Raw genomic sequence first — 22027 nt, 5'->3', positions numbered from 1 at the left:
TTTAAAATAAAGTCTATTATTTTGTAAATGCTACAAATGTACTTTTTCATTTGTTCTCTTAACTTCCTTAAAAGGCATAAGATTATATAACTTAATCATTACAATACTGTTTTATTGGATTTACAACAAATGTAAATATAGATGAGAGTAAAACAAAGAAAAGGAAATAAAGCTAAATTAGAGCACAGTTTCTATATATTACTGGAATTAAGTTAATATTAATCCTAAATAGATTGTGATAAGTTAAGATGCAAATTGTGATCCCTAGATTCCAATAACTTTAGAAAATAATTCAAAATAAAATGATTTAAAAATCAAGAGAACTAAAATAATACACTAAAAGACACTTAACACAAAAAAGTCAACGAGTAACAGAGGAACAAAAAAGGCAGAATGTAGAAAACAAATAACAAAATGGCAAATGTTAACTCACCATATCAATAATTACCATATATATGAATGGTCTAAACATTCCAATCAAAAGTTAGAAATGGTTAAACTGCATAAAAACTTAAAATCCAACTATATGCTGTCTACAAGAGATACATTTAAGATTCAAAGAACAAATGGATTTAAATGGTAAGATATATATCATATAAACAGTAACCATAAGACAGCTAGAATGGCTCTATTAATATCGGGGGGGAAGTAAACTTTAAGATGAGAATTATTATTAGCAGAAAAGACAAACAACACAATGATAAAAAGGAAGCTCAATAAATTGAGCTAATGTAATAATTATAAATGTACATTCACCTAACAACATAGCTCTAAAATACATAAAGCAAAAACTGACAGAATTTTAAAAAGAAATAGGCAATTCAACAATTATAATTGAAGACGTTAATACTCCACTCTCAAAAACTGACATAACAATTAGAAAGCCATCAAAAATAAAGAACACTTGAACAGTACTATCAACCAACTCAACCTGACATATATAGAACATTCCATCCAATAACTGCAAAATATGCATTATTTTAAAGCATACATGAAACATTCTCCAGGATAAAACGAGTCCCAATAACCTAAAAAGACTGAAATCATACTAAATGTGTTCCCTGAATGCAACAGAATCAGTTGCATTCTGATGCAACTGATTGCATGAGAACTATGTGCTGGGAAATATCCAAATATTTTGAAAGCAGAGTGCTAGGAAATTTCCAAATATTTTGAAATTAAGCAGTAAACTTCTAAATAATCCATCAATCAAAGAAAAACCCACAAAGAAAACTGGAAAACACTTTGAATTAAATAAAAACAAAATTTAAAGGGTTATATTATAAACAATTTTATGCCGTTAGATATCTTAGATGAAATAAACAAATTACTAGAAAGACATCAATTACCAAAGCTGACTCAAATAGAATGTCTGAATATGTCTTTAAAAAGTTTTCTTTTAAACTGAAGTATCTCTTTAAAATCTTCCCACAGAGAAAATTCCAGGCCCAGAGAACTTCATTAGTGAATTTTATCAGATATTTAAGGAAATAACACCAATAATATCAAGTCTTCACAAATTTCAGAAAATAGAAAAGGATAAAACACGACCTATTCATTGCATGAAGTCAGTATTACTCTCATAGCAAATAAAAATATCAAAGCCAGATGAAGACATGACAAGAAAAGAATGCTAAAACCCAGTATGTCTCATGAACAAAGACGCAAAAATCCTTAACAAAATATTAGAAAATTAAATGCAGCAACATATAGGAAAGATTTATATACCATGAACAGGTGGGATTTATCCAAAAAAAATACAAGTTGGCAAAATATCCAAAAACTAGTTAATGCAATACAGCATATTAATAAAATAAAGAACAAAAACTATACAATATACTCAATAGATTCAGAAGGAAGAAAGCATTTGACAAAATCCAGTACCCATTCATGACATAAACTCTCCATAGCCTAAGAATAGAAGGCAACTTTATTAACATGATAAAGGACATCTAAGGCAAGGCATGGTGGTGCACACATGTAATTCCAGCACTTTGGGAGGCCAAGGCAGGTGGATGCCTTGAGCTCAGGAGTTCAAGAGCCTGGGCAACATGGCAAAACCCCATCTCTACAAAAACTACAAAAATTAGCTGGGCATGGTGGCACGTGCCTGCCATCCCAGCTGCTTGGAAGTGGGAGTATCGTTTGAGTCCAGGAGGCTGAGGCTGCAGTAGGCCAAGATCATGCCACTGCACTACAATCTGGGTGACAGAGTGAGACCCTGTCTCAAAACAAAACAAAAGACATCTAAGAAAACACAGTTAATATCTTACTTAATGGTGAAAGGAGGAATGGGGCTTTCCTCCCTAAGATCAGAAAAAAGGCAAAGATTCCACTATCAATACTTCTACTCAACATTTTACTGGACATTCAAGGCAGTGCAAAAAGAAAAGAAAAAGAAGTTAAAGGCATCTAGATTGGAAAATGAGAAGTAAAACTATACTTATTCTCAAATGATGAAACATTGTATGTTGAAAATCCCAAGGAATCTACCAAAAAAAATTCCAGAATTAATAAAAAGTTGAGCAAGTTTGTACGATACAAGATCAAAATAGAAAAATCAACTGTATTCTCATATACTGGCAATGTTCTGAAAATGAAATTAAAAAACAATTCTATTCATAATACCATAAAAAGAATCAAATGCTTAGGAATAAATTTAACAAAATAAGTACAAGACTTGTACACTGAAAACAACAAAACATCAATGACAGAAATTACAGAAGATTTAAATAAATGGAAAATATCCCATATGCATGATTGAAAGAATATTGTCAAGAAGGCAATTCTTGCCAAATTGATCTACAAAATCAGCACAATCCTTATCAAAATCCAGTAAGTATCTTGTGGAAACTGACAAGCTGATCCTAAAATTCACATGGAAATGCAAAACACCCAGAATTACTATAATAACTTTTAAAAAGAATGACGAAGTTGGCCGGGCACAGTGGGCTCACAGCTGTAATCCCAGCACTTTGGGAGGCTGAGGCAGGTGGATCACCTGAGGTCAGTCACTCGAGACCAGCCTGGCCAACACGGTGAAACCCCGTATCTACAAAAATACAAAAATTAGGCGGGCGTGGTGGTGGGCACCTGCAATCCCAGCTACTTGGGAGGCTGAATTACGAGAATTGCTTGAACCTGGGAGGCGGAGGTTGCAGTGAGCTGAGATTGTGCCACGGTACTCCAGCCTGGCTGACAGAGCGAGACTCCGCCTCAGAAAAAAAAAAGAATTACAAAGTTGACTTTCACTACTAAATTTCAACTCTTGCTCTAAAGATACAGTAATCAATACAGGGTGGTACTGTCCCAAGAATATAGATGAAAGAAACTTAACTGTAAGTCCAAAAATAAATCTTTGCATTTATGGTCAATTTATTTTTCAGAAAAGAGCCAAGTGCCAACTCAATCTGACATATATAGAACAGTCAATCCAAAGACTGATGAATACACATGCTTTTAAAGTAAAAATGGAACATTCTCTAGGATAAACTATATGTGAGGCCAATGTATCCATTCAATGTAAAAAGGATACTCTTTTTTAACAACGGGGTATACACCTTCAAAAAACAAACTTAAATTATTATTCACACCATACACAAAAAAATAACTCAAAATGGATCATACACCTAGATGTAAAAAGTAAAACTATTAATTTCTAGGAAAAAATAAAATCTTCATGAGCTTAGTTAGACAAAGTTCTTAGATATAACGTCAAAAGCATAATCTATTATTTAAATATTTTAAACTTCATCAAAATTTAAAACATTTGCACTTCAGAAGTCAACAATAAGAAAATAAATGCAATGAAGAAAGGATTTTCTGTTTAATAAATAGCACTAGGAGAACTGGTTAGCCATATGCAGAAAACTGAAACTGGACCCCTTTCTGATACCATATACAAAAATTAACTCAAGGTGGATTCAAGACTTAAATTTAAAACCCGAAACTATAAAAACCCTAAAAGAAAATCTAGACAATATCATTCAGGACACAGGTATGGGCAAAGATTTCATGACGAAAACACCAAATGCGGCCGGGCGCGGTGGCTCACGCCTGTAATCCCAGCACTTTGGGAGGCCGAGGCGGGCGGATCACAAGGTCAGGAGATCGAGACCACGGTGAAACCCCGTCTCTACTAAAAATACAAAAAATTAGCCGGCCGCGGTTGTGGGCGCCTGTAGTCCCAGCTACTCGGGAGGCTGAGGCAGGAGAATGGCGTGAACCCAGGAGGCGGAGCTTGCAGTGAGCCGAGATCGCGCCACTGCACTCCAGCCTGGGCGACAGAGCGAGACTCCGTCTCAAAAAAAAAAAAAAAAAAAAAAAAAAAAGAAAACACCAAATGCAATTACAACAAAACAAAAATTGACAAATAAGATTTAATCAAACTAAAGAGCTTCTGCACCACAAAAGAAGCTATCATTAGAGTGAAGAGACAGCTTACAGAATGGGAGAAAATTTTTGCAATCAATCCAGCTGGCAAAGGTCTAATATCTAGAATCTACAAGGAACTTAAACAAATTTACAGAAAAAAAAAAAAAAAAAAACACTAAAAAGTGGGCAAAGGACATGAACAGACACTTCTCAAAAGAAGACATATATGTGGCCAACAAACATGAAAAAAAATCAACATCACTAATAATTAGAGAAATGCAAATCAAAACCATGAGATACCATCTCACACCAGTCAGAATGGCTATTATTAAAAAGTCAAAAAACAATAGATGCTGGTGAGGTTGTGGAGAAAAAGGAATGCTTTTACATTGTTGGTGGGAGTGTAAATTAGTTCAACCATTGTGGAAGACAATGTGGCAATTCCTCAAAGACCTAGAGGCAGAAATACCGTTTGACCCAGCAATCCCATTACTGGGTATATACCCAAAGGAATATAAATTATTCTGTTATAAAGATATATGCACACATATGTTCATTGCAGCACTATTCACAATACCAAAGACCTAAATGCTCATCAATGGGCGTCAATGTTCTTTATCCAATGACAGACTTAATAAAGAAAATGTGATACATATACTCCACAGAATACTATGCAGCCATAAAAAGGAATGAGATCATGACCTTTGCAGGGACATGGATGAAGTTGGAAGCCATCATCCTCAGTAAACTAACGCAAAAACAGAAAACCAGATACTGCATGTTCTCACTTAGAAGTAGGAGCTAAATGATGAGATCACATGGACACATGGGGAGGAATTACACACACTGGGGCCTGTCAGTCGGGGGCAGGGAGAGGAAAAGCATGAGGAAGAATAGCTAATGCATACTGGGCTTAATACTCAGGTGATGGGATGATCTGTGCAGCAAACCATGATGGCACATGTTTACCTATGTAACAAACCTGCATATCCTGCACATACACCCCTGAACTTAAAAGTTGGGGGGAAAAGGAAAATAAATGCAATATTTATAGAAAATATTTATAAGAAAAAAAATTTAGTTCACAAATTAGGAGGAAATATGCAGAAACCAGGCATCTGATAAAAGACTTGTATCCAGAATACATAAAGAACTCCTACAATTCAATAATAAGACAAACAATTGAATTTTAAAATGGACAAAAGATTCGAACAGACATTTAAGCATGGAAGATTAGCATGGCTAATAAACTCAGAAGATATTTAACATCATTAGTCCTCAGAAAAATTAAATTAAAACCACCGTGACATACCACAGCACACCCACTAGAATGACTACAATCAAAAAGACAGACAATACAAGTGTTGGTAAGAATGTGAAGAGACTGGAATCTTCATGTACTGCTGTTGGGAATCTTAAATGGTACAACCACTTAGGAAACTCATTTGGCAGGGATTTTTTTTTAAGTGAAACATAAACTTGCTATTTGGGCCAGCAATTCTACTCAATGGAACATATCGAAGAAGCATGAAAATATGTCTACACAAAGACATGTATGTAAATGTTCAGAGCAGCATCATTCACAATAGACAAAAATTGGAAATATTTCACCATCTGGTAAACAGATAAACAAAATGTAATTTATCCATGCAAAAGATACTATTCAGCAATTTAAATGACTTAAATAGTGATACGACATACTACAACAAGGGTACAACTTAGACAACTGCTACAACAGGATTAAGTCTCAAAAACGATACACTAAGTGAAAGAAGCAAGACACAAAAACCATGAAAACTGTATATACCATCATTCCACTTATGTGAACTATCTAGTGAAAGGCAAATTTACAGAGATAGAGGGATTCAGCAATTACCCAGGTCTGGAGATTTGAGCGGGGATTATATGCAAACAGGCATGAAGGAATATTTTGAGTGATACAAGTGTTCTAAAACTGGATTGTGGTGATGGCTGCACAACTCCATAAATTTACTGGTAATCATTAAATTGAAAAAATAAAATTAACATCACCTGTGAAAAACAAATGACTATCGTGTACCCCAGAGAAGAACACAAGACTACTTGTTAGTATTCAAAGCCAGGCACGGTGGTTCACGCCTGTAATCCCAGGACTTTGGGAGGCTAAGACAAGAGAATCACTTGAAGCAAGGAGTTTTAGATCAGCCTGGGCAAACTAGGAACACCCTCTCTCTACAAAAAAAGAACACCAAAATTATGTTGTTTAATAGTCAGTTTTGGCACCCTTAAAATAGTAAGGTATTAATGACATTGTGTTCACACCAGCCACCATTTAATCTTTGTAACAGCATCAGTAATACCATGCCATTTGCCCCTACCTCAGTATGTATTCAGGAAGTAAAGATCGCATAACATAATACACCAGAATTACAAATTACTGTGAGATAAGTGGAAAGAGAATGAAACACTTTCATCTTCATTTTTCAGGCAAAGACAAAGGAGTTGCTATACAACAGATTTTTGAAGTAGTCTTTTCTCGTACCTACACAAATTTTTCAAACAAGATATAGAAGGCTGTATTGCATGTAGAAAAAGGTCTCTTGAATAAAAGCATGAAAAGACAATACACTTTGCAGATAGCAATACCAAACAGCATACGGTCTTAACATATTACAGGAAATTACCCACAATGCATTGCCATCCCAGGAAGAAACCGAAAACCCTATGTTGTGTTTGTAAATAATAGAAAAGAACCTTATCAAATCAACCCTGGATGGTGGGTTGGATGGGGACTGAAGGAGAAACTACAACTTTAGCTACACTGTATAGATGTTTTTTAATGTATTCAGATATTACTTGTATGGATAAAAATAAACAGAAACTTTTAAAGTCACTTATTTCTGCATTATAGAAGATAACTGAGCCACCCTCATTACAGCCAATGCCAAGGGCACTGTCTGGTTCAAGCCCTGAGTCTGAGCCTCAGGGTCTCAGATGAAGCAGCAAAGAGTCAGAGTTCCCAGGCATCTGATGCTGAGGAAACTTAAGTTTCATTCATTGACATCTACTTTGCATTCAGCTTCCTGTATGCAGGTTCCCTTGGCTTTCTCTCCCAGTGGACGTTTTCCAGACTGCCCGGACCTTGAAGACAGTTTTGCTAAATTTCTCATGCACCAAGGTTCAATCATTTCATGATGATTCATTGGGTAGTATTTATTGACCCCAGGGAAGCCCAATGAGTGGGCCTGACAATTCACCTGACAGTCCTTGGGTAGTCTTAAGAGGAAGGTAAAATCAGGTAGAATGAAAGACACACGAACCAGTGCCCAACACAACTATTCTTAAACCACATAGATAGTAGCCATGAAAACACCCAGAATAGTTTTTTTCTAAAACGTCAAACCTATTTTTAGGATGATGATGATGATGGTAATTTTTTTAACCATTCACTGAGCACCTGATACATGATGCTGGAGAACAGGGCTGGCACTATCAAGTGAGAGAAGCAGGTTATAAACCTAATAAACAGTAGAATTCCAGTTCAAGATGACTAAGTAGAGACATCAGACACCTGCCCCCTTCAGAAAGAAGAAACAAAATTATGACTAGACAATTATACCTCAACTCTCAACCAGATTCCTTTGGAGAACACATGGGAAACACCTGAGGCATATAAGATAAAGGAAGCAAACATCCAGCTTGGCCAAGATCTGCCTGAACATGAAGGGGTTCAATATTGCAGGGAAAGGGTAAGAGAGAGTTCAGTAGTCCAGCAAGCCTGTGGACTGCTACAATCTGAACCACAGGAGAGCTCTTCTACCCGCACAAATCCTGACACTGGCATAGACATTGAGTAACAGGCCCCATGGCATAGACATTGAGTAACAGGCCTCTTGTCTGCATTGCAGCAGACAAGGAACTTGCACTGGGTCATTCACCCTCCCATAAGACCTGAGTGGTTGTGGCAGGGCATCATTTCAAGAGCGCAGCCTTCGTGGAACTGCATTCTGCCCTGGGAACAACAACCCCCATACCTCCACATCCCAGGAGCTCCCACTGACATTCCCCAGAGTCCACTTTTACGGCTTGCAGCAGCACAGCACTGGATGGACCCAAAGGTACTGCAGGGCTCCCAGCACTCTAGCCCACAGAGAGTTCCCAGTACTCTAGCCCACTACTTTCCAAGAAAAGATGATGCAGTGCAACGAAAAGGCAGCCCCTGGGACAAAGGACTTCAAAGTTCACACTTTCCAGAGACCAAAGAGTTCCTTGTCGGATGCTATGAAAAGTGATCCCATGCCCAGCGCTGGCACAAACTCTGTGCTCAGCTTTGTAAGCATAGAATGAAATCCCCTTCCACCAGCAGAGTGACCTCTGTGTTCAGGTTGTCCCATAGAGAATAAGACCCTTCTTCCCCCTCTGTACACCTGCTCCTGTTGCCACCAGAGGCTGGGGTGGTTGAACCAGAGGACTACCTGTCTATGGTGGTAAGTGGTGACTGCAACCCCACTGACCATGAGGTTTCTGTGCCCAGATTTCTGCATGAAGATAGAGCCCCCCACTACCATCACATGGTGCTATGCTGCTGCTGCAGAAAGCAGGAGAGCCTGAGCCCAGCATGTCTGGAATTACAGGGAGCGACCCCACACTACAGTCACCACCAGAACTGCTGAGGACCCAGAAGGTCCTCCAAATAAAGCTACTCCTATCATTCATACCACGTCAGCTGCCCAGGGACCCAAGAACCCACTCACCTGCCTGGCCCACTGCTGCCAGTACTGGCATCCAAGCAAGCCATCTGGAGGCCAAAGAATCAGCCCACTGTTAAATATCAGCACAGTTGCCAGCACATACACTGCCATGGGGCACAAAGACAGGCATGCTTAGCCCACCACTGTGGTCTAAGGACTGGCCCACTTGGCTTCCCAGGTCTCAGCACAACTTCACCACACCCTCCATCAATAACTGCACCCTAACCCTCTGAGGAAATCACACAAAGCACTAATGCTGTTTACAGCCAAATAAATCATACAGAATAACACCAGTGCACATACCTAAAATCAAAGTCAAAGTGCCCTACCCAACCAATACCACAGACACATCTTCAGGGAAAAGTCCTCCCCTTTGAAAGTACATTGAAGATCAGGAAGAAGCAACAGTTACACCAGATGCACAGATGTCAACATAAGAACGGGAAACATGAAAAAGCAAGGAAATATGACACTTGCAATGGAACACAATAATTCTGCAGCAATAGATCTTAATAAAAAGGAAATCTTCAAAATTCCAGATAAATAATTCAAAATATTGATTCTAAAGTTCAGTCAGTTGCAAGAGAATTCTGAAAAACAATACAAAGAATCAGAAGAACAATTCAGGATATAAACTAGCAATTTACCAGAGAGATATATATTTTTAAAGAACGAAATAGAAATTCTGGAACTAAATAATTCATTGAAGGAAATACAAAATATATTTGAAAGCTGCAACGATAGACTAGATCAGATAAAAGCAAAAAAAAACAAACAAACAAAAAAAAAAAACCCAGTCAGACAAAAACTTAAGAAAAAACTAATTTTTTTAATGAGAAAAGCTTTCATGACATTTGGGACACCACAAGACAACCAAATATACAAATTATCAGTATTATCAAGGGCAAAGAGAAAATGAAAAGATTAGAAAATCTCTTTAATAAAATGAGAGATGAAAAATTCTCAAGTCTAGCAAGGGATTTAGACATTCAGATACAGGAGTATCAATGATCCCTATGCAGATACAATTCATAAAGGTCTCTATGATACATTATAATCAGACTGCCTAAAGTCAAAGATAAAAGCTAAATCCTAAAAACAGTAAGTAAAAACTGCCTACCCACCTATAAAGGAAACCCCATGAGACTGACAATGGATTTCTCAGCAGAAACCTTACAGTCCAGAAGAGAATGGGATAATATACTCAAACTACTGAAAGAAAAACAAAACTACCAAAGAAGAATACTATATCTGGTGAACTTAACCTTCAAAAATAAAGGAGAAATAAAGTCTTTCCCAGATAAGCAAATGCTGAGGCAATTTGTCACCACTAGACTGGCACTACAATAAATGATCAAGAGAGTCCTAAACCTGGAAGCAAAACAATGACATATACCATCATAAAAAAACATAAAATTACAAAACTCACTGATGAAGCAATCACACAAAGAAGACAAATAACTTAAATGGCACCACTCCAGAAATACACCAGACAACAATGACAAATAATAAGAGAAAAAAGGAAAAAGAATATATAAAACAACCAAAAAACAATTAACAATATGACAGGAACAAAACCTCAATAACAACCTTGAATGTAAAACAGATTAAATTCTCTACTTAAAAGATATAGAATGGCTGCTTAACAATAAATGCACCTTACAGTAAAGACACATATAGACTGAAAGTAAAGAGACTGAAAAAAAGATATTCCAAGCAAATAGAAACCAAAAGTGAGCAGGAATAGCTATATTTATATCAGATAAAACAGACTTCAAGTCAAGAGCAGTAAAAACAAAAAAAAGATGACTAAGGTCATTATATACTTATAAAGGGATCAATCCAGCAAGAAGATATAACAATTCTAAATATCTATGCACCCAACACTGGAGCACCCAAAATTATAAAGCAAATATTACTGAATCTAAACAGAAAGCTAGACTGCAATACAATAATAACGGACTTCAACACCCCATTCTCAGCATTACTCAGATCATGTAGACAGAAAATCAACAAAGAAACATTGGATTTAAACTGGACTTTAAGACAGATGGATCTAAGCCATTTACAGAACATTCTATCCAACAATTGCAGAACATACATTCTTTTCATTAGCAAATGGAACATTCTCCAGGATAGATTATATGTTAAGCCACAAAACAAATCTAAAAAATTTTTAAATCAAAATCATATCAAGTATCTTCTCAGACTACAGTGGAACAAAACCAGAAATTAATACCAAGAGAAACTTTGGAAATCATACAAATATATCAAAATTAAACAATATGCTCCTAAATGACCATTGAATCAATAAAAAAATAAAATTTCTTGAAACAAATGAAAATGGAAACACAACATACCAAAACCTGAGGGATACAGCAAAAGCAGTGCTGAAGGAAAATAGCAATAAATGCCTCATCAAAAAAGGAGAAAGGGACAAATCCACAATCTACAACCCATCACAAGGAATTAGAAAAGCAAGAAAAAGTCAATGTCAAAATTAGCAAAAGAAAAGAAATAATAAAGATCAGAGCAGAACTAAATGAAATAGAAACTAAAAATGCAACATAAAAAAATCAACAAAATGAAAAATTCATTCTTTGAAAAGATAAACAAAATTGACAAACTGCTTTCTACATTAAGAAGAGAGGACACTCAAATAAACAAAATTGGAAATGAAGAAAGAAACATTACAACTGATACCACAGAAAAACAAAAGTCCATCAGAAACTATCATAAACAACTATATGCTGACAAACTGGAAAACCTAGAGGAAATGGACATATTCCTGGACACATACAATCTGCCAAGATTAAATCAGGAAAGAATAGAAAACCTGAATAGACCAATAATGAGTAGTGAGATTGAATCAGCAATAAAAAGTCTCACAACAAAGAAAAGTCCAAGATCTGATGGATTCACAGCCAAATTCTACCGAACATACAAAGAAGTAATACCAATCCTCCTGAAACTATTCAAAAAAATTGAAGAGGAGGGAATTCTCCCTAACTCATCCTATGAGTGCAGCATCACCCTGATAGCAAAATCAAACAAGGACACAACAAAAAAGAAAATGACAGGCCCATGTCCCTAATGGACTTAGGTGCAAAAATCCTCAACAAAACACTAGCCAACCAAATCCAATAGCACATTTTTTAAAAAATACAACATGATCAAGTGGAATTTATATAAAGGATTCAAGGATGGCTCAACACATGCAAATCAACAAATGTGATACAACCGGTCAACAGAGTGAAAGATAAAAATCATATGATCATCTTAATAGATGCAGAAAAGGTATTTGATAAAATTCAGTATCTCTTCGTGATAAAAACTCTCAACAAACCAGGCACAGAGGACTATACCTCAAAATAATAAAGGCCATATGCAACACACCCACAGCTAACATCATACTGAATGGGGAAAAGTTGAATGCCTTTCCTCTGGGGACTGGAACAAGACAAGGATGCCCATTTTCACCACTCCTATTCAACATAGCACTGGAAGTTCCAGCCAGATAAATCAGGCCAGAGAAAGAAAGAAAGAAAAGCCATCTGATGTATTTTGTATATCTCTCCCCTCCAATTCGCATGTTGAAATTGGATCCCCATTGTTGGAGGCAGGGCCTGGTGGGAGGTGTTCAGGTCATGGGAGCAGATCCCTTATGAATGGCTCGGTGCCATCCTTGCAGTAATGAGTGAATTCTTGCTCTATTAGTTCCCACAAAATCTGATTCTTAAAAAGAGTCTGCCACCTTCCTTCTCTTCTCTTTCTTCCTTCGTCTCACCACGTGATATCTGCTCCTCTTCACCTTCCACCATTTGTGGAAGCCCCCTGATAACCCTTACCAGAAGCAGATGCCATGCTTCTGCAGAACCATGAGCCATATAAACAAACCTCTTTTCATTGTAAATTACCGGGAATCAGGTACTCTTTTATAGCAATGCAAAATGGCATTGATCACGGATATCATAGCAATGCTATATGATCCAAATTGGAAAAGAGAAAGTCAAATTGTCCCTCTTTGCTGATAATATGATCTTATACCTAGAAAAACCTAAAGACTGTACCAAAAAAACTCCTTACATTTGATGAATGAATTTAGTAAAGTTGAGGATACACAATCAACATACAAAAATCAGTAGCATTCCCATAGACCAATAATGATCTAGCTGAGAAAGAAATCAAGACAGCAATCCCATTTACAATAGCTACTAAAAAAAAATAGGCCAGGCGCAGTGGCTCACGCCTGTAATCCCAGTACTTTGGGAGGCCAGGGTGGGAGGAATGCCTGAGCCCAGGAGTTTGGGACCAGCCAGGGCAACACGGTGAGACCCCATCTCTATTTGAAAAAAAAAGAAAAGAATAAAGAACAAAATAAAATAAAATGCCTAGGAATAAATTTAACCAAGGAGATTAAAGATCTCTACAAAGAGAACTACAAAACACTGATGAAAAAAATTGAAGATAATACAAATGGAAAAACATGCCATGCTCATGGATCAAAAGAGCTAGTACCCTTAAATAATCACATTGGCCAGGCACAGTGGCTCATGCCTATAATCCAAGCACTATGGGAAGTTGAGGCAAGAGGATCACTTGAGACGAGGAGTTTGAGACAAACTTGGGAAATATAGTGAGACTCCATCTCTACAAAAAATTTTAAAGATTAGCTGGATGTGGTGGCACACACTGGTAGTCCCAGCTACTCAGGAAGCTGAGGTGGGAGGATCACTTGAGCTCAGGAGTTTGAGGCTGCAGTGAGTTGTGATCATGCCACTTCACTCCAGTCTGAGCAACACAGTAAGACCCTGTCTCTAAATAAAATTAAATAAAATATAAAATGACCATATTACCCAAAACATTCTACAGATTGAATGCAATCCCTATCAAAATACCATCACTCTTCACAGAATTTGAAAAAAAATCCTAAAATTTATATAGAACCAAAAATGAGCCCAAATAGCCAAAGTCCTCAGCAAAAAGAGCAAAGCTGCAGGCATCAATCAAATTACCTGACTTAAAAATATATTACAAGGCTATAGTAACCAAAACAGCAGGGTAAAGACATAAAATAGACACATAGACTAATGGAACAGAATAGAGAACCTGGAAATAAAGCCACCATATTCACAGCCAACTGATCTTCATCAGAACTGACAAGAATTTACAGTGGGGAAAGGACACCTTCCTCAATAAACGGTGCCAGGAAAATAGGATAGCTACATTCTGAACAATAAAACTGAACCCCTATCTCTCACCATATACAAAAGTTAACTCAAAATGGATTAAATACTTAACTGTAAGACCCAAAACTACAAAAATACTTGAGAAAACTCTCCTGGACATTGGTCTAGACAAAGAATTTATCATTGAAACATCAAAAGCATAGAAGACAAAAATAAAATAGACAAATAGGACTTAATTAAACAAAAAAAGCCCCTCCACAGTAAAAGAAATAATCAACAAAATGAAAAGGCAACCTGTTGAATGGGAGAAAGTATTTGCAAACTATTCATCCTACAAGGGACTGATAGATAAAATATACAAGGAACTCAGATAGCTCAACAAGAAAAAAATAGTCCCATTAAAAAGTGGGCAAAGGATATGGATAAACATTTCTCAAAAGAAGACATACAGCCAATCAGTATATGAAAAAAACGCTCAACATTAATCACCAAGAAAATGAAAATCAAAATCACAATGAGATATCATTTTACCCCAATCAGAATGGCTATTACTAAAAAGACAAAAAATAACAGATGATGTGAGGATTCAGAGAAAAGAGAACTCTTGTACACTGTGGGAATGTAAACTAGTATAGCCACTATAGATCACAGTATGGAGATTTCTCAAAATACTAAAAATAGAATTACCATTCAATCCAGCAATCCCACCACTAGGTATCTACCCAAAGGAAAAGAAATCAGTACGTCAAAGAGATACCTGCACTCACATGTTTACTACAGCATAATTCACAATAGCAGAGATACAGAATCAACCTAAATGCCTATCAACGGATGAATGGATAAAGAATATGTGATAATCCAAGCACTATGGGAAGTTGAGGTAAGAAGATCACTTGAGATGCCACAGTAGATGGCATTCTCCCCATTTTACATATAAAGAAACTGAAGTTTAGGGGAGGTGAAGTGACTTGCCCATGATCACCCAATTAGACTGTGGCCAGCCAGGAGAGAAAGCCAGATGTGTCTGCTCCAGGACCCCTGCTAACTCCTACTGTCCTGGAGCAGGACCACATTCACTTGGAAAGAGAGCTCACAGGCAGGATTCGGAGCAAGCAGAGTGTTGGGTTAAATCACAAGGCCCAGGACACTGAGGAGCTCTCAGGTGAGACCGCTGAGGTCAGGAAAGCAGCAGACACGAGGTGGCACCACTCAAGCCACAGGCACGACCCTGCTCAGAGCTGGAGGCCTAGCCAGAAACCCCAAGCCCCACTCCCAGTAGGCTGGCAGAATCTGTGCTTGCCTATCTACCCCATACATCATGACGCGTCCACCCTCGCTTCTGAGTGGTGCCCCCACTGTTCTCTGCAAGAAGGTTCAAGGGTCCAGACAAAACTCTACCGGACCAAAGCAGGCAGTTTCCCGCAGGCTCCACCCCCACCGCCTTCTGCCTGGATGCTTGCGCTGAGCCGCTATTTCTTTCACCTAGGAACTGGAGGCAGTTCCGGCTGCACCCACACTCTCCCGACAGGAGGTGTCCGCAGGAACCACAGGTTCCCGGCAGGGCCGTCCAACGCAGTCCTCGACCCTGGTTACCCTGGTCAGTGCCCAGTCCCAGGCCAATTGACCCCAGGAGAATTCCCCACCATGCAGCCACCGGGCAGCCACTATAAACCACCCACAGCGGGCCAGTTGTGCTAAGAAAAGTACTGAACGCTGCCCAGAAAGTTGAAGTTCCCTCCATAACACTGACACCAACAAGCAGGTCCCTGATCACGAGCATGAGCCGCCGGGTTTCATGAACTCCTCAACTGAGAAATGAAAACAAGTCCAATGATCATGGAGTAAAACAGAATTTTTTGGAGGTGCTCACATAGAATACCTAAGCCCCACGTTCCAAGAATTGTACTTCAGTTGCTCTAGGATGGGGCAAATAATCTGCATTTTCCATTAACCTACCAGAGGATAACAGTGCCACCAAGTGATGACAGACCACTGTCCAGCAAGAGAGATTTCATTTAAATGTAAAGACTATCCAAAGGAACGCTATGCAACCCTAAAAAAGAATAAATTTTGTAGAAAGGGAAGGGAGATAAATAACATGTATGAGATTTGCTTTTAAATGCCCAAGAATATTCTGGAATGATAAAATGTAATAATGGTTCCCGCCAAGGTGGGACATCACATGCTTAGCAAGGATGTCAGGAAATGCTTTGTTTCCCCGTAAGCACTTGAAAATATTACCTATTCCAAACTCAGAGCTAGGTATCTTCTCCTATTAACACTGGTGGTCTAGTGGTTAGGATTTGGCGGTGCGCCGCGGCCCAGGTTCGATTCTCAGTCAGGGAACCAAGAAATGTAGCAGGAAGAGCCGCAGACATAACTCCTCAGACACCGGATTAAAGAAGGAAGAGGTTTTTTGTTCGGCCGGAGCGAGCAGTTTTGTCTGCGGCTCGTCCTACTACAGAGCTACACCTTCCCTTTTACCGCCTGGACATGCCACGCAGAGGTGCCTTTCAGCTGAGGCAGGTCAAAAACGCTGACATTGTGTAGGTGTATCACCTTAAATGGAGCTGGACAAGCCAGACCCCGTTCTGCTAGTTCCTGGCTCTTGGCCAAGTTGGTTAACCTTTCTGCATGACATTTTCATCATCTATAAATTGGGCTAAAACAGACCTCAGAGCTGTAGTTCAGGTCAAATTAGATAAAGTTAACCATACTTCAGCTGACTGTAGCATAATAGAGTTGGCCCTCTGGAAACACGGGTTTCGCATTCGCAGATTCAACCAACAGAAGACCGAAAATATTCGGGAAAAAATGGAAAATAACACAATAAAAAAATATATATATAAAGCTGGGCACGGTGACTCACGCCTGTAGTCCCAGCACTTTGGGAGGCCAAGGCGGGTGGATAGCTTGAGCCCAGGAGTTCGAGTCCAGCCTGGGCAATATGGCGAAACCCTGTCTCTACAAAAAAATACAAAACTTAGCCAAGTGTGGTGGAACGTGCCTGTAATCCTAGCTACTCAGGAAGCTGAGGTGGGAGGACCACCTGAGCCCAGAAGATGGTGGTTGTAGTGAGCAGAGATTGCATCACAGCACTCCAGCCTGGGCGACAGAATGAAACTCCATCTCAGAAACAAACTATATAATAAATATATATATCTGTGTAGCAACCAGGGGTATAGTATTTACATTGTATTACGTACTATAAGTATTCTAGAGATGCTTTAAAATAAGTGGAAGGATGTTAGTGATACGCAAATGTACACCATTTTATATGAGACTTGAGCATCTGTAGATTTTGGTATCCATGCGGGAGTCTGGGAACCAATCCTCCAGGGATATCAAGGGAAGACTTTAATTACTATAGTACCAATTATTGTAATAAACAGATAATGCAGGGGCTGCCATCGTCACGCAGGATCCCAGCTTTACTCTCCCTTCCAAGACCCCTAAAAAGATATTACATCGATGTACACGCTAGGAGAACCGAAAAACGCACGCCACTATTCGTCAACAGTAACGCACAGGGCACTTCCGGGACGGGGCCTGGGAGGATGGATTTAGGACTCGGTGTGCTGGTTGGGCCCTCCACCAGTGTTAAGTGAACCTGAATCGGTCTGCAGCTCCGCGTCTGAGGTCAACGCAAAGGACAAGAACTTGATACTGGAAGCCAGGCCCTAGAGCGGTACAGATGCTCGGCCCCCCAGCGGCCCGTAGGAGTATTTCCCCAGCGTGACCGACCAACCACAGCCACCGCTATTGGGCAGCAGGGGTACCTCCGCCTCTAGGGCGGGTCCTCCAGGGGGCGGAGGATTGCGTGACATTTTGCGACTTCGGTTCAGCTGCCGTCATTTACAACATAATTGGCTTTGCAGTGTGCATCCGGGTCTGCGTCAGGAAGGCCCAAGATTCCAGCGCTCGAGGCTGAGCTCCACAGCGTGCGAGGCTCCACCAGTAGCACGGACTCCGATCTCCGGGAGGCGCCCCCAGGGCTCCGAGGACTCGCCCCACGTCGCGCGGTCCTGAGCCCCGTCCGTCCCAACCCGCCTCGCCTACCACTGACACCTGCTACCTCAAAGAGGACTTCGCCGCCCGCGCCCCCTGCCCCCACGTCCTCTGCCAGGCCCAGGAGCGCCGTCCGCAGCGCCGTCGAGGTGATGGGCAGCCGGCCCCGCAGTCCCAGCGCCTGCCTTGCGCCCTGGTGGGGACAGCAGCCAGGAGGACCAGGCCCTGCCAAGCGCAGCCGATTGGAGGAGCCCGCGGGCCCCGAACCCCGCGCGGCGCCCAGCCCGGAAGACCCGGCGGGGATCCCGGCCGTGGACGCGCTCACCTCCGTGGTGGTCCTGGCCGCGGGCTGTGCCCTGCGTGTGCCCCTGGAGAACGTCGACCTGGTGCTGGAGCTCGCGCCAATGTCGGTCCTGCGAGTGTCTCTTGGTGGACACACCCTCATCCTGATCCCGGAGGTCCTCCTAAGCTCCGTCGACGAACGCTCAGGAGCGCAGGGCGACTCGTCTGCCGGCCTGGAAGTGGACGTTTTCCTGGGCGCTCACGGGGAAGACGTCGTCGTCCAGCAGGAAGTCTTCTGCGCATCTGTCCCAGAGATCGCTGCCCAGGAAGAGGCCTACGAGGAGGACGCGGACTCTGAATTCCCGGAGCTCCGCATGGACTCCGCATCCGGCTCAGCCGCTGGGCTCTACCCCTCCGCTAGAAGTATGTTCAGCCCCTATCGGGAGGGCCCCATCCCAGGGCCCTGTGCTCCGGCCTCCAACCCCAGTTCAGAGAGACGCTCTCCAAGCCCCATCTTCGACCCGGAATTCCACCTTCTGGAGTCTGTCCCCAGCTCACCTCTCCAACCTCTACCTCCCTCTCCAAGTCCGGGTCCCCACGAGCGCCCGGAGCTCCCAGAGCGCCCTCCGTGCAAGGCCCGGAGACGCCTGTTCCAGGAATGAGCTGCCTCCCATAATCCCTTGCCACGCTACTGGGCTCCAGGCGACTGTCTCCTGATAACCGTTGTGTGGATGTTGTGCAACCTACAAGGATCTCCGAGAGTGGATGACGGATAGATGCTTTTTTGATACAGGCTGCGTTGCAGAATTTTGGATCAGTGGCTGACTTAGAAAGTCTGGAAAAAAAGATCCTCCTTGGCATAAAACTATGCTAGTTGAAATACAGTCTACTTTCAGACTGTGAGATTGCTGCATCGGGCCTGTTTTGTATGGAAGTCACCCCTAGGCAGCTCCATTCCCCCGGTTTTGCTTTAAACCTCAGTTCCAGCAATTTTCTCTAAAAATCCGCCCTTTCCCCAGCACCTTACCGTGGCACGCCTTTTCTCCCAAGTTAATTACTAAAAATAATTACATTTATTTTGTTTAACGGGTTTTGGCCCTAGTCTCTGGGCTAGTTTATGACCATCTTCTCACCATGGAATTTTTCTCTATGGTGGCCTGAACCCTTTGGGGGGAGCTTGCAAATAGTTGTACCTGGACAAATGTTTGTTGTTTGCAAAACAGACAACTGGAAATAATGATCATGTACCCTCCCTTTTTTCATGATTGGCTTAGCAAATTGTTTATGTTATTGGGCTTTATTTTCCCCCAACTATTAGAGCCAGCTCTTTTTCATTCATTACTTCTTGTATGTTTTTAATATAATTATTTTATCCTGGAAAAGCTTATAATTCTAAGACTCTGTGTGTGTATGTGTGTGTTGTTTGTTTGTTTTTTGACACGAGTGTTGTTGCCCAGGCTGGAGTGCAATGGCACAAACTCAGCTCACTGCACCCTTCGCCTCCCAGGTTCAAGTGATTCTCCCGCCTCAGCCTCCCAGGTAGCTGGGATCACAGGCATGCGCCACCACACCCTACTAATTTTGTATTTTTAGTAGAGACGGGTTTCACCATGTTGGCCAGGCTGGTCTCGAACTCCTGACTTCAGGTGATCCATCCACCTCAGCCTCCCAAAATGCTAGGATTACAGGCATGAACCACCGCGCCCCGCCGGAAATAATATGTTTCCTAATTGATCTTGTATCAAACGCAATTACTGAATTTCTTTAATGGCGTATGTATAGATTCTCGATTGACTGATAAAAATAATATCTCCAAATAATGAGAATATTGTCTCTTGACAAACTTCTTACATCTTATTTTTCCTTAATCTTTTATATTGGATATTACTTCAAGTCCAGGTTGAACAGTATGGTTAATACGGGCATTCCTGTTTTATGCCTTGTGTTAATGCTTCTAAATTTTACCATAAAGTATGATCTTTACATGGTTGTTAGATAACCCGTAATCTATTGAAGCAGTTAATTTTCAGTCTTTCAGATCATGAAAAAGTGTTGAATTTTTGCTTTGTTTTTGCCTAAGTTACTACAAAGATGTTATCAACTTGTTTTAAATGTTGACATTTAATTATTTGTGTGTATACAATAATATGATACAATAGCTAGATGGAACCTTGGGCCGCGAGAGTATGTACAGAAACCTGGCAAGAGTGCTAATGAGACCAGGCTTTGGGGCTGGTCCAATTTAAAACAATTGGATGCTTTATGAGGACCTGAGGAGACACAAGTGGAAGGAGAAAGGCAGTAACTGCAGGGTCCATTTAAGGTTTTAAATGTTAAAAATTTAAGAAACTTTTTTTTCTGTATGAATAAGATGACTTTTTGTAATTTCTTTTTGAATCAACTCATGGTGATTTGTGTTAATTTCTAACTACTAAGTATCCTTGCATTTCTGCTATTCTACAGTATTTTATATGATTCTAACTCCACCTTGGGTTGTTTTTTGTTTTGTTTTTTGCCTTTTTTTGAATGTTTAGTTTGTTTGTTTTACATAACCATATACAGCACTAATTTTTTTATTGTACTTTAAGTTTTGGGGTACATGTGCAGAATGTGCAGTTTTGTTCCATAGGTATACATGTACCATGGTGGTTTGCTGCACTCATCAACCCGTCACCTACGCTAGGTATTTCTCCTAATGTTATCCCTCCCCATCTCCCCACCCCCGACAGGCCCCGGTGTGTGATGTTCCCCTCCCTGTGTCCATGTGTTCTCATTGTTCAGCTCCCACTTATGAGTGATAGTATGCGGTGTTTGGTTTTCTGTTCTTGTGATAGTTTATAACACACTAATTTTAAAATGTCATTATTTTGCCAGTTTTGCCTCATTTTTGTAATGAAATAAATTATTGCTGATAAAGTTAAACCCTATGAGATGCTAGTTGTTTTTTTTTTTCTGTTGAACATCAACAATTATTATTTAGATTTTCCAACATGCTTTACCAGTTAATTTGCTCACTTTCTATTCTTGCATTCCACTCCTTTAGTCTGGCCTCATTTGTCTTCTTTCCATGGTATACTTTTTAAGAATTCTTTCAGCTATGGTTTATGTGGTAAATCTTGGGTTCGTATGTCTGCAAATATTTCAATTACACCTTCAAACTTGTAGTATGGTAGCTGGGTTTGGAATTCTAAAATAAATCCTATACTCTCTCACTACTTTAAAGATAATTCTGTTATTTTCCATGACATTTATTGTTGCAGGTGAGAAGATGTCATTTGTATTGCCATTCCTTTGACAGGATTAGGCTGCTTACACTAGTATTTTTCTTGACTTTGATGCCCTATGGTTTCACAAAACCTGATGTGTTTTTTGGTAGATTTTTGGCAGCTGCAACTCAGTGAGCTTTCTATAGATGGAAAATTAATTCTTCCATAAGATCTCAAA

At 40.1% G+C, this 22027-nt stretch overlaps 1 protein-coding gene across 1 annotated transcript; it reads left to right on the top strand.

Moving 5' to 3' along the window:
* The first annotated feature begins 17876 nt into the window (after positions 1 to 17876).
* On the top strand, positions 17877 to 21496 carry LOC105469955 (proline-rich protein 23C). The gene has a single exon (XM_011721602.3). The coding sequence runs from the start codon at positions 18454 to 18456 to the stop codon at positions 19243 to 19245; it is 792 nt and encodes a 263-aa protein (XP_011719904.2). The 5' UTR covers positions 17877 to 18453; the 3' UTR covers positions 19246 to 21496.
* Positions 21497 to 22027: the final 531 nt, after the last annotated feature.

This window comes from Macaca nemestrina, chromosome 2 (genome assembly GCF_043159975.1).
Source record: "Macaca nemestrina isolate mMacNem1 chromosome 2, mMacNem.hap1, whole genome shotgun sequence".
In the NCBI taxonomy this organism is placed as follows: Eukaryota; Metazoa; Chordata; class Mammalia; order Primates; family Cercopithecidae; genus Macaca; species Macaca nemestrina.
The sequence above is the reverse complement of the archived record's forward strand: the minus strand, read 5'-3'. Positions and strand labels throughout refer to the sequence as shown.

Coding starts and splice junctions, on each gene's coding strand:
- LOC105469955 (XM_011721602.3), top strand. CDS start 18,454: ATGGGCAGCCGGCCCCGCAGTCCCAGCGCCTGCCTTGCGCCCTGGTGG.